The sequence below is a fragment of the Gallus gallus genome, chromosome 10, assembly GCF_016699485.2.
Source record: "Gallus gallus isolate bGalGal1 chromosome 10, bGalGal1.mat.broiler.GRCg7b, whole genome shotgun sequence".
Classification (NCBI taxonomy): Eukaryota; Metazoa; Chordata; class Aves; order Galliformes; family Phasianidae; genus Gallus; species Gallus gallus.
Genome location: NC_052541.1, coordinates 821,648 through 837,198, shown reverse-complemented (window position 1 = coordinate 837,198; position 15,551 = coordinate 821,648). Strand labels below are relative to the sequence as shown.

Sequence of the window (15,551 nt, the reverse complement as noted above, 5' to 3'; positions counted from 1 at the left end):
CAACAGGACATGCTGGGGGCTGCTCTGATGTAAAGCAACCTGTCAGAAAAGGCCCTGGTAGTCCTGATGGACACCAAGTAGAAGACCAAGACTCATCTATGTTGGGGCAAGGTCAGCTGCTGACTTCAGACGATCCTCTGTCTCTCCAGTATCTGATCCTACAATTACAGCTCGAAGCTTATCAGTGATTCTCACAAACACACATAGTCTCAATAGAGAGTACGTTAAATGGAAATTATTTAGGAACTGAGTTGAATATGATGAAAGGACAGAGGGTTGGAAAAAACCTCCAAGATGATCCAGTCCAAATATCCACCTACCACCAATATTTCTCCACTAAACCATGTCCCTCAGTACAACATCTGAATGTTCCTTGAATGCCTCCTGGGACTCCGCCAACTGTATCCTGGGTTGCATCAAGAGAAGCGTGACCAGCAGGTTGAGGGAGGTCATTCTGCCCCTTTACTCTGCTCTTGAGAGACTCCAGATGGAGTACTGCGTCAAGGTCTGGGGCACGGAATACAAAAAGGACATAGAGCTGTTGGAGCGGGTCCAGAGGAGGGCCACAAAGATGATCAGAGGTCTGAAGCACCTCCCCAGTGAGGACAGGCTGAGAGAGTGGTGTCACTTCAGCCCAGAGAAGAGAAGGCTCCAAGGGGATCTTATAGTAGCAATCCAGGACCTGAAGGGTGCCAACAGCAAAGCTGGGGAGGGACTTCTTATAAGGGCATGTAGCAACATGTACTTATTCCTAGGGAACCTTTCCTGCCTGGACACTTTCTACTCTACAGTTACTGTTCCCAAGATGCTGACTGGTTTTCTCTTTGGACGTCAGCCCATTTCTTTTGGTGGATGCTTGGCCCAGCTCTACTTCTTCCACTTCCTGGGCAGTACTGAAGCTGTGCTCCTGGCCACCATGGCCTATGATCGCTATGTGGCCATTTGCAACCCTCTGTGCTACACCCTTGTCATGAACCCAAGGACTTGTCTGCTGCTGGCCACGGCCAGCTGGTCTGTTGGTTTTGCACATGCCATGATACATTCAATCATGACCTCTCAACTGAGTTTCTGTGGGCACAACCACATTCATCACTTTTTCTGCGATGTCAAGCCACTGTTGAACTTGGCCTGCAGTAGTACTAGCCTCAGCATGACTCTCCTCAATGTTGTCACGACATCAATTGCTCTAGGCCCATTCATTCTGATTGTCCTCTCCTATCTCTACATCATCATCTTCCTCTTCCAGAAGGTCAAGTCCCAGGAAGGTAGATGGAAGCCCTTCTCCACCTGTGCCTCTCATCTTACTGTTGTGGCACTATTGTACATACCGCTGTTCTTCAATTATACACCTCCGTCTTCATCCAGCTCCTCTAAAAGGGACATGCAAGTGTCTGTCATGTACAGTGCCATCACCCCAGCTCTAAACCCCTTGATCTATACTCTTAGGAATCAGGAGGTGAGATCTACTTTGAACAAAACGTTAGGGAGAAAACTTTTTCCTGGTGGAAAGTGGCAAGGACAAGGCTCATAACATGGTTACTCCACTTCCCGTATTTACAAGAGAAGAGGTCAAAAAGATTCTGTCTTACACGAGACTGAAGAATACTCGTTATCTCATGTGGAAATTAATTAGGGGTTTACTGCTGAGATCTAAACTGGGAGATAGTCAAGACCTTGATGTTTCTTCTGTCATTTTAGATGTCCTATTGTAACCAGTCTGATCTCCAGCCTCCAGAAAAGAAGTATGCGTGTCTCTTGCAGAGCATGAGCAAAAGCAGACAGCCCCATATAGTTGTGCTGGATAAGATAAGGAATTAAACCATTACCTGATAGCTTTGTTTAGGAAGCGGAATGAATCTCTAGTCATCCAAACGCTGGATATCCCAAGTAAGCAAGCATGCGTTACATTTTCAATGTTGCTTAGACTGGGAAAGATATTGCCTACGTTTGACATGAGTCAACTCTTTTGAGGCATCTGTATCTTTTCATTGAGTTCAAAGTGTTTGAGTTAGCTCTTTCTTGGAGTGGTCACTTCTTGAGTTTTTTTGGATCTCAGCAGGAACTCCTCTGTTCCCATGTTCCAGGCCTTGCCTGCAGATAAGAGGGAGCAGGGAGGTGCCCGCATGTGTCTTGTCTTCACAGGATACAGCGGTATTGTCCTCCAGTCTCCTGTGTCGAGCTGGAGTTATTTGCACAGGCCAGTTCTTCCGCCAGTAAATATTTCCTTCTGAAGGCAAACAGCTTGAAATAAATGCTTTTAAATGTAAAACTGTCCACAAAGTGATGTTGACTGCTACATGGCAACACCCAACTCTCACCTCTTAGGTACGTCAGAGTCTTTTTGCAAGAAACTCCTTGGAAAGCAAGCTTTCAGCCAAAAACAAAGGGTTCAGACAATTGCTTCTTTTGTATTTTCTTTCATTATTATTACTTCCCTTTCATTTTCAGTGCTATTAAACTGTCTTGATCTCCACTCCAAAATTACTCTTTCTTTCTTTTTGTCAGTTCTCTCCCCAGTCTCCCTGTGGGCAGAGCGAGTGGATGACTGTGTGATACTCAGCTGCCCACTGGATTAAACTGCCAGTGCTTATATAAATTTCTTTTGGGTCCCATCTTGTATACAAACACTGAGTACAACCAAAAAAATGCGAATGCACTTTTAAAAATATTCAGTTCAATACAAGAGGGTAAGGTGATTTTCAGTTTTCAGTACATTTTCACTTTCAGCTCCTACTTAGAGCCAAATGATCTGAGTTTTCATCACCTAACAGAGCGTTTTATTATTGCTATTGAGAGGAGAGTAGAAATAGAGTTTTCAAACAATTATAATCTGGAACTGAAGAACATGGAATTACAAAAGAAAGGCCCACATAGAACATACAAAAAAGTTCCACGCAGAACATACACGGACTGAGTTGGAATCATAGAATCATAGAATGATACTCAAACTAAAGACAACGTTGTTGCACTGTAGAGAGTGGATTTTCCTTTATCTGTTGTATCTGACATAGCCAACTTGAACTTTGTTGAATTTCAAGAGATTCTGAGAGCTGTGGTGCAGTGTGTGTTGAGTAGCTCATTCCAGTGCACTAAAAGACCTGGGCAATTCCTGCAGTCCTGGGCAGGTGAGTGGAATGATTGCTGTTTATCCCCACCTCCCTTCCTTGCTAGTGGTGAACATGACCATGAATTCCCAGTGGGTGCCTGCGTACACACACACACACACAGAGCCACAAACAGATCAGCATGGACAGAAGGACCCTCTATTTACAAGCTTCCACATAACACAGACAGCATGAATGCCTATCTTTTCTAAGAGAAAATATTTGTGAGCGTATCGGTCTAGACCTTGGGTCTCTACAGTTATGGTCTCCCAGGCCTCTGATGTTTTCAACATTGTCACGGAGTTATCTAGATAGATCTGTGCCCGTGACAGGGGGGCAGTAGGCTCGCAGGCCTCCCTGACTTCCCAAAAAAACAAACAAACAAAACAAACAACAAAAAAAAATGGAGCAGCGGCAACGATCTAAGAAGGAGAACTTATTTTACTAACTACGATGTTGGAATGCAAGATGACACGATATAATACAATCTAATTGGAAGCAAGGATAATAAATCAAATGAAATGATAGAAAGCGAAAGAGTGATAGAGAGAGAAAGAGAGAGAGAGAGAGAGTTTCCGAAACCGAAAGCCCTACTTGATGAAGGCACACGGCTTGGAAGCACACCCACTCCTCTCCCTGGCAGCAAGCGAAAGTGAAAAAGACCGCACGCAACCTGATGACGTATCTTCCGTGATGTATCTTCCTTCTCTGACCGTGAGGTCCTCTGGGATACGTAGTTCTTCTTCTCTTTTGTCCATGATGTTATGAAGTGGAATACCAATCGCAAAGATACAAAACCATGACAAACGTCTGTCTTGCAGAGTCCCTTCTGTGTATTCGCTAGCTGGACATTAGTCCTCCTAGTGATTCGTTTTCCCACTCTGGTTGCTCCAGTTTTTGTCACCTACGTCTGTAACTCCAGAATCTGTTTTTTCAGGCCTCTTGTCATAAGCCCCCTCCCCTGCCGTGTTAATCACTGCATTTGTGTTTGTAGGCAGTTCTAAGATACCAGTGGCCCTGTAGCTGTTACATGAGCTGGAAAACAAAATCCTCGTACCAATGACAGGTCTTCCTTCAATATACAACAACACAGTTTGAGTGGCAGATACTGTCTGTCCAAAGCTGTCCGTTCTGTATCTCTCTCCCACTCTCCCATGCTGTTGCAGTTCTGCACCAAGGATCTGCATGGCACATGTAGACTTTTATCAAAAGTTAATACCACCTTACATTCCAGAGAGTCTGGAGATGCTACCTGGATGTCACCGTCTCCCTAGCAAGAGAGTCCTCCACCCACCACTCACAGCAGATTACGCATCTCTTCAAATATATGAGGGAAAGCACCTGGGAATGAACATCTCTCCTGAGCATTACCAACACAAAACTACCTTTGATTCTTCCCTGGAAGTAACGGAGAGAGGTGGTGACTGAAATCCTCACCTGTGGCACAATATGCCAGGTGGCATATGATATACAGATTGCATGGTTTTTAACCTCAACAGTGCTTTTCTCTCTGAGGATGTGCCTTTGTTGCAGATATTTCTGTCATTCTGTGATCTTAAGTGGGTCAAAGCTTTGCTGGTTATCTTAAATGTACCTTTTTGATGTTGCTTCTCCCCCACTTCTAGGATGGGTTTCATGTCCTTGCTACTGATAACCTGTGGGTAACAGATGGAAACTCTTGAATAAGTTGTCATCTCTCATTTCTGCATATTGGTCTTATTTATCATACTGCTTTTCCTATTGGCAATACTCCTTGCAGCCCTCCTGCTCACCTTCTCAACTGCGACCACCTCTTAGCGCTGCTCTGCATATGCTCAGCCACTGCCAACATCACCACCACCTCCACACTGACTGCTCAACACCAGCATCCAAATAGTGTTGCACCATGGTCAGAAGGAAACAGGACCCATTCTCATCCAGTGATGGATATGTGTGCTTTTGTACATCACCTGTCTTTTTGGACCCTTCTCAGGCCCTGGGCATCCCTTGAAGTGGTGGCAAGAACCTCTGGACAAGCCTATCCCACCAACACAAACACCCTCTGGTCTCCCTCCCGGTCCCTGTATTGGGTTTGTGTGGCAAGGTTTTGATAGCAGGGGTGGATTCTGTGAGAGGTGTTCACAGAAGCTACCCATGATTGATAAGAGCCAGTTCTGAAAAATAGACCTGTCCCTCTCCAAAGCTCAGCCAATGGGCACTGTCAGTTGCGTCTCCATTTTACACTTTCCATAGACTTCTCTTGCTTTTGCAACAGTCTCAGCAAGAACTGGCATGGTAGTTGTAGGGAAGAAGCAAAGTGGGCACTAAAATTCCAGCTGCCAAATACCACCATCAGTGTTTGTCTCTGCAGAGCTGCCCTTGCCCTTGTTTCCTTGCAAGCAGCAGCGAGGCCATCTTAGATGTCATGGAGTTATCTCTAGATCTATCTGAGTCTGTGACAGGGGAACATCAGGCCCACAGGCCCTCTGTCCCCAAAAAATGGTGTGGGAGGGTGTTGTTGGTGGTTTACAGGACGGTTTGGCCTGGTTCTGTGACTAATGGGGCAGGGGGACCCACAGACCCACTCCCTGGGTAAGGGGAAAGGGAAAAACGGGGAAGGATAGGGACATGCGGCTGAAAAGAAAATAGAAGTAACTATCTGAGGAGTAAAGTTAATTTACTAAGTATATCAGAACACAAGATAATATAGTCCAATGTAATTGGAATTGAGGCTTATAAATCAAATAAAATGTGACAGAGAGTGTCCAAAACCGAACTCTTTAGTCTAAAGCTGAAGGTGAGATGGATGGGGAGCACACACTGCTGAGACGAGCAGCAAAAGTGAGGGCAGTCTCATGACTTGCAAGCAGTTTTATCTTTTCCAATGAATGGAAAATGGAAACGCAAAGTCCTCTGGGGTATGTAGTTCTTCTCTTCTGAGAACCAGGTTCCCATAAAACTGGCAGTCAATGGTACTGGAGCATTAACTCTTTACCTCCCAGTGTTCTACATGATGTTATGATGTGGAATACCAATAACAAAAGTCACAGAATCATAGAATCATAGAATTGCTAAGTTTGGAAAAGGCCCACAGGATCATCCAGTCCAACCATTTGCCCTTCACCAATGGTTCTCGCTCAACCATGTCCTCAACACAACATCCAAACGCTCTTTGAACACCACCAGGCTCGGTGACTCCACCACCTCTCTGGGCAGCCCATTCCCGTGCCTGACCACCCTTTCAGAGAAGTAGTATTTCCTAACGTCCAGCCTGAACCTTCCCTGGTGCAGCTTGAAGCCATTCCCTCTAGTCCTATCACTAGTCACACGAGAGAAGAGGCTGACCCCCAGCTCACTCCAACCTCCCTTCAGGTAGTTATAGAGAGCAATAAGGTCTTCCCTGAGCCTCCTCTTCTCCAGACTGAACAATCCCAGCTCCTTCAGCCGTTCCTCATAAGGCCTGTGCTCCAGACCCCTCACCAGCTTTGTTGCCCTTCTCTGAACACGCTCCAGGGCCTCAATGTCTTTCTTACAGTGAACCCAAAAAACCATAACAGGAGTGAAACCAGCCTCTCCAGCAAGATAAGCCAGATGGCAGTGTGAGGCCAAGATGCTGAGAGGTGCAGGTGCAGCCTTGATGTTCCATTTCTCAGTGCCTATGTAAGCCTGCAATCGAGTGTCTGATGTAGTGCATTCAGTGTCTGAAGGCACCGACTCAGATGCATGAACGATTCATATTCTTTATTGCAGGTTCTAACATCCCCTATATACATTTCCAAGTTCCCTCTTGCAACTTTCCTTCCTCCCCAACATGTCAACAGAACACTTAACAAGTCTCCTTCATATCTAGATCCTAACTGACCATGCAAGTGCTCATCCTATCGCAGCCACAAGTTGCCTTCATGCACTTCTTCTCCGGTCAGGGTCATCACCACAGGGAGATTTCGCACCCCCCTTGTCTTCTGCTTGTCTCCTGGAGACAGCCTTTTTTTCTCAGTGCCCTCTTCCACACCCTGCCAAATTTGTTTTTCAGTCTCTATTCTGAATGGTGTCTTGAATCCCCACAAGTGCTGGTCCCATCCACTGGGCTTTAAGTGCCACCTGTCCCTGGGAATCCCAGGGAGCTAGTCAGCCATTGCCCAGGGCATGTGATGATCCCAGCATAAGTAGCTGAAGCATGTAGTTGTGACTGAGTGGTGAAGGCAATGAAATAGAAATCTTTTGGGATTTCCCTACAGGGGTTCAAATGTTATCACAAATCATAGAAAAGTTTGTGTTGGAAGGTACCATAAAGATCACCCAGATCTAACTGCACTGCTATGGGCGGGATTGCCTCCCACCACATCAGGCTGCCCAGGGCCCCATCCTACCTGGCCTGGAGAACTTGCAGGGATGGGGCACTCACTCACTACTTTTCTGTGTGGTAACACAGCATAACTTGGTTTACAGATGTGTCAACACCCAATGGTTGCGTAAGAAATCTCAGGCATGGGACAGAATGTGTTTTCCTGAGGAGGCTGTTCAGAGCCATGTCTGCTGGGATGTTGCTTATTCCAATGAGACAGACTCCTCAACATCCCTGGAAAGCTCATTCCCATCTTTGACCATCTTCACAGAACACGAGGAATACTGTGTGTGGTGTTCTGTGGATTCCCACTGATGATCACTGCTTTTTGTCCTCTCACAGGGGCACCACTGAGAAGAGGCTGCCTCTCTCATGCTTCTTCCTCCCATCCACACTCCCTCTGAAGGTATTAAACACATGGACAGGATGCCCACAGAGCCTTCTGTCTTCCACAGAAGCCATTCCCTGCTCTTCCAGACTCTGCTGTTATAATATATCACAGAAGCACAGAGTGGTTGAGCTTGGGAGGGACCACTGTCTTTCTCTTGCCTGGGGATGGACTCGCTGCCGTGGGAGAGGACAGGTTCTCCCTCCTGTGATTCCAAAGATATGAGGTAAGCTTAGGGCAGAGGGCATTGCTTTTCTTATTAGAGCAGGTGAACAATGGCAGCAGGAGTAAAACAAATCACAAGTCCCTAGCTATGTTGCACAACATCTTTAATGAGAAGGAAAATGTAGGGGTTCAGTATAGAGAGGAAGTAATACATTTGCTTGACCTAGTGATATCGAGAGAATGATCCATCCGTATTTGGGATGTGTTCTCCAAAGGTGATGGTTCTTTATTTGTATGATTTTTACCCAGTAAAGAGTATACCTGCCTAAACCATGAGCTGTCTTCTCTAGGGGAATGCAGTGTGAGAGTGAAAGGACTTTCTGAAGACTAGACAGATTACTACCATGGATTTTCCTTGCAGAACTGGTCCCTAATGAATGAAGGTGGAAAAGAAATCACAAGTCCCCAGCTGTGCTGCACAAAGTCTTTAATGAGAAGAAAAAAACGTAGTGTCACAGTATGGAGAGGAATTAAAACATTTGCAGGGCTTAGTGAGGCTGAGAGAATGATCCATCCCTTTGGGTTATCAGACACATTTGAGAGAGATGATGCCTTAAGTTTGGGCGTAGTATCAACACTGAGCAATCCCTAAGAATAGAGAGCACCCATGTCCTCATGGATGGTTCCAAACACAACAATAACGACAGATTCATATGAGCTACGGGAAAGCCCGCTGCAGACAGGGGTTAGAGCCGTGAAGCCATTTCCTATGCTCATCACAACTGTGTTGTTTTGCCCAATGTTAAGGCAATATAGGGAGATTAATTACAAGGAGAAGCAGAGTGGATAGTCAGGCATTTATTTCTCAGATTGAACCTGAAGGGAATGTTCATAGCCATGTTCCTTGGTGACTTGTCCGTGCAGTCAGTTGTCTTCTATGCAGGGAAGAGGGAAGAGAGTTCAGGTGTGGCAACGCCTCAGAATGTAGGATTGTGATCATGTAGATGCTGGCATCCTTTCCTGTAGGTGATCCACACTGAGACTGAGCTGTTTTGCAGGTTCTCTTTCTAATGCCATGCCACCAACATCTGCCGCTGACATCATGGGCCAGCGTAATAAAACAGAGAGCATTACTTTCAGAGCAGCCCCCATAGCTAGAATCTTGGGTAATGGAGTATATGTAAGCACATGACATGCTGTAGTTCTGGTTTCAGCTGGGACAGAGGTTATTCACTTCCTGGTAGCCAGCAAGCTGCTGTATTTTGAATATAGGATGAGAAAAATGTTGATAAACTATCAATATTTTAGATGTTGCAGAGCAGTGCTTACACTAAGTCAAGGACTTTTCAACTCCTCATACTGCCTTGCCTTGAGGAGGCTGGGAATGCAGAGGAAGCTGTGAAGAGATAGAACCAGGACAGCTAACAGAAAGTGTCCGTGGGATATTCCATACTGTGTGGTCTTGCTGAACAATAAAAGGGGGGAGTAGGCTGGGGAGGATGGGGGCACTCAGCAGATAGAGAGCAAATGCATTGCATCACTTGTTTTTAATATATTTTGATTACTTCCCTTTCATCTTTCAATGAATGGCATCCAGTGGGTGTCTATACATACACATGAGAGGCATGAATGGATCAGAATGTATAGAGGGACACTCTATTAACAAGTTTTCACATTTGGAGAGAAGGAATGGTTCTGGAGACTTCAGAGAGAGTGATTTTTACTGAGAGAGCTTTTTTAAATGCTCTCTTCAGTTCCTGATTCCTCAGGCAGTAAACGAAAGGGTTTAACATGGGTGTGACAATTGTATACACAGCTGACACAAGTTTATTCATATCATAAGAAGAGATTTTCTTGGGCCGCGCGTACATGAAGAGAGTGGCTGAGAAGAAAATGACGACCACAGTTAAGTGGGAAGCACATGTAGAGAAGGCTTTCTTCTTACTTTGGGTGGTGGGGATGTGCAGGATTGTTGTGATAATTAATAGGTAGGAGACAACCGTGATGGAGAGGGGAACGAGCAGGATGAACAAGGCCAACACAAAGTCCACCATCTCTGCCACTGACATATCAGTGCAGGCAAGGTTTAGCACTGGGCTGACGTCACAGAAGAAATGGTTAATAACATGGGAACCACAGAACTCCAACTGAGAGATGAAGGAAATCTTGATCAAGGACACAGTGAACCCAGTGAACCAGGAGAGAGCTATCAGGCATACGCACATTTGGTACGTCATGATGAAGAGATAGCGCAGTGGTTGACAGATGGCCACATAGCGATCGTACGCCATGGCAGAGAGAAGGACACATTCAGTGCATAAGAAAGAACTGAAGAAATAGAGTTGGGTCATGCATCCAGCAAAGGAAATGCTCCTGTCTTCTGCAATGAAATTTGCCAAGAGTTTGGGGACAATGACAGAGATGTACCAGACCTCAATGAAAGATAGTTGACCAAGAAAGAAATACATGGGTTTGCAGAGTTCATGGTTTGCTTTGATCAGGGAAATGATGAGCACATTCTCCACAACCGTTACAATGTATGTCAGCAGCAATACTATGAAGAGCAATACCTTCAAGTCCATAAGGCCTGGGAATCCTTGCAAGAGAAAGATGTTGATTTGGGTGGAATTCTTCTCCTCCATTCAGCAAAGCGTAGAGCTGACCATTGTAGATTAAGTACAGACCAGGAAAAAAGAAACTGGATAAAGCAAAAAGGGTAATATAGGAAAGAGGATTCAACGTTAAATGCTTATTTCTGTGAAAATTGAATAGAAAGTCCTAACCCTGAATAGGAATTTTGTGATTAAGCTTTAGATGCCTGCCTTGTTGTTTTCCTCTCTTAGTTAATGTAAACAAGGAGACCTACTGACTTTGGGATGAGATTAAGAACATCCAAAATACAGGTTCAATAGTAAGGAGGAGAATGCACGTGGCTATTATAGTTGTAGGAATCTATGCAGAAGCCATCTAAAGTACATTCAGGTGCATCCAACCCCGGATTCCATAATTCATCTTCATTGCAGTTGTTGCCTAAATTGTTGGTCAGTTTTTCAAAGGTGTTGACAAGAAGCATCTAAACCAACTGTTTAGTTTTGGGGATTCTCTCATCTCAGAATGGTGGTCTTGAAGGTATTTGAACGTAGGAATCGATCATCCTCTGTCATTATTTTTGCCTGTTGAAACAATCTGCAAAGTTAAATAACATTTAACAATATTTGCAAAAGTTAAACAATGATGCAAAAATTATTCTTTGTGGATATGGACCACAGGATTGTATTTTGTCTCTATTTCATCATAATTTACTTTCGTGAGAACTATAATTAGAATCCTGTTACTTCATCTGGGGAAAAGCAGTTTTACTGAAAAACACATGTTGCTGATTAAAAAAAAAAAAAAAAAAAAGGCAACCACATGAATATGAAAGAGGAAGCTTAACTTGAAATCTCTCAGTGGATGGTAGACCTGCTTCACAAAGATCTGTTGGACTCTATAGTACAAATCCACAGCTGGAATCTATCTACATCCAGGGGCTGGGTAACACTGTAGAATAGGATACACTTCTACCTACTTTTTGATCCATTAAATTAATATTTAAATATGATTTTTCTCCCCATTTACCAACTAGTGCGGTTCCTTGACTTTCAGTTAAAAAATAGACATTTTCCCTTTTCAGATCAAGTGAATTGCTTTTAAAAGGAACCAATAACAATTAGGCCATTAGGAGCTCCAGTGATTGCACTGCCGTCATTTTATTTCCAGAAAGGTAGGAGCAGCCTCGGCACCCTACAAAGTCCAAAATTTCTAGAGGACTATTTCTGACGGTAAAATCCACGGTACAATAATTCCTGTTAGCTTATGAAGTCTTTTGAAAGCACTGCCTCATTAACATTATGCGTAAACTATTACACCAAAATGAAACCATGGTAACTGCATGCAATTAACTTACAAGACTTAGTCTTTGTGAAGTTCACAAGCAGGGCAGAAGGAAACCAAAGCTTGAGACTTGTCATCTGAGCATCAATCAGCTGCTCATTGGACCCATCTTTTGATTCACCTCCAAGTCTTTGTGTTCCTTTGTTATTCTTGAAATCATACATGGAAGAGAAACTGGAAATGTCTTAAAGTAGTCACAGTTCTACAGCCTTTGAAGAATCTCTGACCGTCTAGACCAAGCTGCGACTGCTTTTTGTATACAGGAGCGTAGTTCTACACGGAGGCTTTTGAGACCTTGTCAGCAAGCTTTCAGACCGTTCCCTGAAGGATTTGGTCTCTGGAGAGATGGCAGCAAGTGTGACTCTTTTTTTTTCCTCCCCTGCCATGTTAATCACCACATTTGTGCTTGTAGGCAGTTCTAAAATAACAGAATCACAGAATGGCCTGGGTTGGCAGGGACCTCAAGGATCATGAATCTCCAACCCCCCTGCCAGGCAGGGCCACCAACCTCCCCATTTACTAGACCAGGTTGCCCAGGGCCTCATCCAACCTGGCCTTGAACACCTCCAGGGACGGGGCATCCACAACCTCTCTGGGCAGCCCGTTCCAGCACCTCACCACTCTCCTGGTAAAGAACTTCCCCCTAACATCCAACCTAAATCTTCCCTCTTTCAACTTAAAACCGTTCCCCCTTGTCCTGCTGTTATCTACCCTTTCAAAGAGTTTACTCCCTTCCTGTTTATAGGCTCCCTTCAGGTACTGAAAGGCTGCAATGAGGTCACCCCGCAGCCTTCTCTTCTCCAGGCTGAATAAGCCCAGCTCCCTCAGCCTGTCCTTGTAGGGGAGGTGCTCCAGTCCCCTGATCATCTTTGTGGCCCTTCTCTGGACCCTCTCCAGCAGCTCTCTGTCTTTCTTGTACTGGGGGCTCCATACCTGGACACAGTACTCCAGATGGGGCCTCACAAGAGCAGAGTGGAGAGGGACAACCACCTCCCTGTCCCTGCTGGCCACCTCTCTCATGATGGAGCCCAGGATACCATTTTCTTTCCGAGCTGCAAGTGCACACTGCTGGCTCAAGTTAAGTCATCCATCAGGACCCCCACGTCCTTCTCTGCAGAGCCGCTCCCAAGGACTGCTCCTTCCAGTCTGTATAGATGCCTGGGGTTCCTCCAGCCCAAGTGCAAAACCCTGCACTTTGCCGTGTTGAACCTCATTAGGTTCATCCGGGCCCACCTTTCAAGTCTGTCAAGGTCCCTCTGAATGGCAACCCTTCCTTCCTCCATGTCAACTGCACCACTCAGCTTGGTGTTGTCAGCAAATTTGCTGAGGGTGACTCGATTCCATCGTTGATGTCATTGATAAAGATGTTAAAGAGCACCGGTCCCAAGACAGACCCCTGGGGGACTCCGCTCGTTACCAGCCTCCACCTGGACAAAGAACCATTGATCACCACCCTCTGTCTGCGGCCTTTCAACCAATTTCTTATCCAACGAGTGGTCCATCCATCAAATCCACATCCCTCCAATTTGGAGATAAGGATGTGGTGGGGGACCATGTCAAAGGCCTTGGTCAAGTCCAGGTAAATGACATCGGTCGCCTTCCCCTCATCCACCAACACCATCACTCCATCATAGAAAGCCACAAGATTGGTTAAGCCCCTTCCCCTGGTGAAGCCGTGCTGGCTGTCTCGGATCACACGCTCATTCCTTATGTGATCAAGCATGTAATCCAGGAGGATCTGTTCCATGATACCAGTGGCCCAGTAGCTGTTTCATGAGCTGGAAAACAAAATCCTCGTACCAATGACAGGTCTTCCTTCAATATACAACAACACAGTTTGAGTGGCAGATACTGTCTGTCCAAAGCTGTCCGTTCTGTATCTCTCTCCCACTCTCCCATGCTGTTGCAGTTCTGCACCAAGGATCTGCATGGCACATGTAGACTTTTATCAAAAGTTAATACCACCTTACATTCCAGAGAGTCTGGAGATGCTACCTGGATGTCACTGTCTCCCTAGCAAGAGAGTCCTCCACCCACCACTCACAGCAGATTACGCATCTCTTCAAATATATGAGGGAAAGCACCTGGGAATGAACATCTCTCCTGAGCATTACCAACACAAAACTGCCTTTGATTCTTCCCTGGAAGTAACAGAGAGAGGTGGTGACTGAAATCCTCACCTGTGGCACAATATGCCAGGTGGCATATGATATACAGATTGCATGGTTTTTAACCTCAACAGTGCTTTTCTCTCTGAGGATGTGCCTTTGTTGCAGATATTTCTGTCATTCTGTGATCTTAAGTGGGTCAAAGCTTTGCTGGTTATCTTAAATGCACCTTTTTGATGTTGCTTCTCCCCCACTTCTAGGATGGGTTTCATGTCCTTGCTACTGATAACCCGTGGGTAACAGATGGAACCTCTTGAATAAGTTGTCATCTATCATTTCTGCATATTGGTCTTATTTATCATACTGCACTCCCTATTGGTGACACTCTGCCTTGTCGTTTTCCTTTCTTAATTAATGTAAACAAGGAGACCTACTGACTTTGGGATGAGATTAAGAACATCCAAAATACAGGTTCAGTAGAAAGAAGGAGAATGTACACATCTATTATAGTTGTCCACCCCTTCCCAGGCCTCATTGATGGGTTGGCAGTCAAGGCAAAGGTATCTCCCTGGAGATCCCTGCGTACCTGACATCTTCTGAAGATACACAGTGCCTTCCCCTTATTTCTGTGCCCATGGTTATGGGGAGGGGGGGGGGGGGGGGGGGGGGGAGGGGAGAGGGAAAGGGAAAAGGAAAAGGAAAAGGAAAGGGAAAGGGAAAAGGAAAGGGAAAGGGAAAGGGAAAGGGAAAGGGAAAGGGAAAGGGAAAGGGAAAGGGAAAGGGAAAGGGAAAGGGAAAGGGAAAGGGAAAGGGAAAGGGAAAGGGAAAGGGAAGGAATTACAGCTCTCTGCTTGGCAAAGACCTCTCCATGCCCAATAATTTTACTGTTTTAATGTTTTCCTCTTTCTAAATTACCAGTACACATCGACTCTCGTTTTCTGTTCTGTCAGTTAGAAATGTTCCTTCCTTCACCTTATTCTTTAAAAGCCTTTTCAGAGTGGAAACTAATGAATCACCCCAGGGGTAATCAAGTAAACAACAGCCTAGAGAGGTTGTTGTCATCAACCTCATATGTACATAAACTATTCTTTTTCTTCACACTTTGGTTAGAATTAGTATCTTGTTAGCATATATTTTGATTATTTAGGAGCCTGTATGGAATCATGCTGCTAGTCAGAATGACAAATGAGTGAAAGACTTCTAGGATGATCGCCATTCTCTGAAGTCAGCGCTCCCACTGCACTGTACAGGTGTTAAAGTCTAGAACTCACTATGACCTGTGTTTAATGCCAGACAGTCACCTGAATGCCAATCTTTTTTATCTCCTTTTCCTTTTCCTTTTCCTTTTCCTTTTCCTTTTCCTTTTCCTTTTCCTTTTTCTTTTTTTTTCTACAGTTTGACTGTTTTCTTAACTGGTGTCACACAGAAGTGAGATTGTTCCAGGTCCTGGTTTTTAATCTCAACTTTCTACCTTGCGTTTAATACTCTAGTTTGTTAGGCGAGGTTCAGACTGCTTAGTCTTCAGGGTC

At 45.0% G+C, this 15,551-nt stretch overlaps 2 protein-coding genes across 2 annotated transcripts; one reads left to right on the top strand and one right to left on the bottom strand.

Annotated features, from left to right (window-relative positions):
• Positions 1-621: 621 nt before the first annotated feature.
• On the top strand, positions 622-2,117 carry LOC100857343 (olfactory receptor 12D3-like). Its single transcript, XM_025154055.2, has one exon. The coding sequence runs from the start codon at positions 740-742 to the stop codon at positions 1,529-1,531; it is 792 nt and encodes a 263-aa protein (XP_025009823.2). The 5' UTR covers positions 622-739; the 3' UTR covers positions 1,532-2,117.
• Positions 2,118-8,476: 6,359 nt separating this feature from the next.
• Positions 8,477-11,306, bottom strand: LOC101748538 (olfactory receptor 6B1-like). The gene has a single exon (XM_015279103.3). It carries the CDS (start codon positions 10,621-10,623, stop codon positions 9,652-9,654), a length of 972 nt encoding a protein of 323 aa, XP_015134589.3. The 5' UTR covers positions 10,624-11,306; the 3' UTR covers positions 8,477-9,651.
• Positions 11,307-15,551: the final 4,245 nt, after the last annotated feature.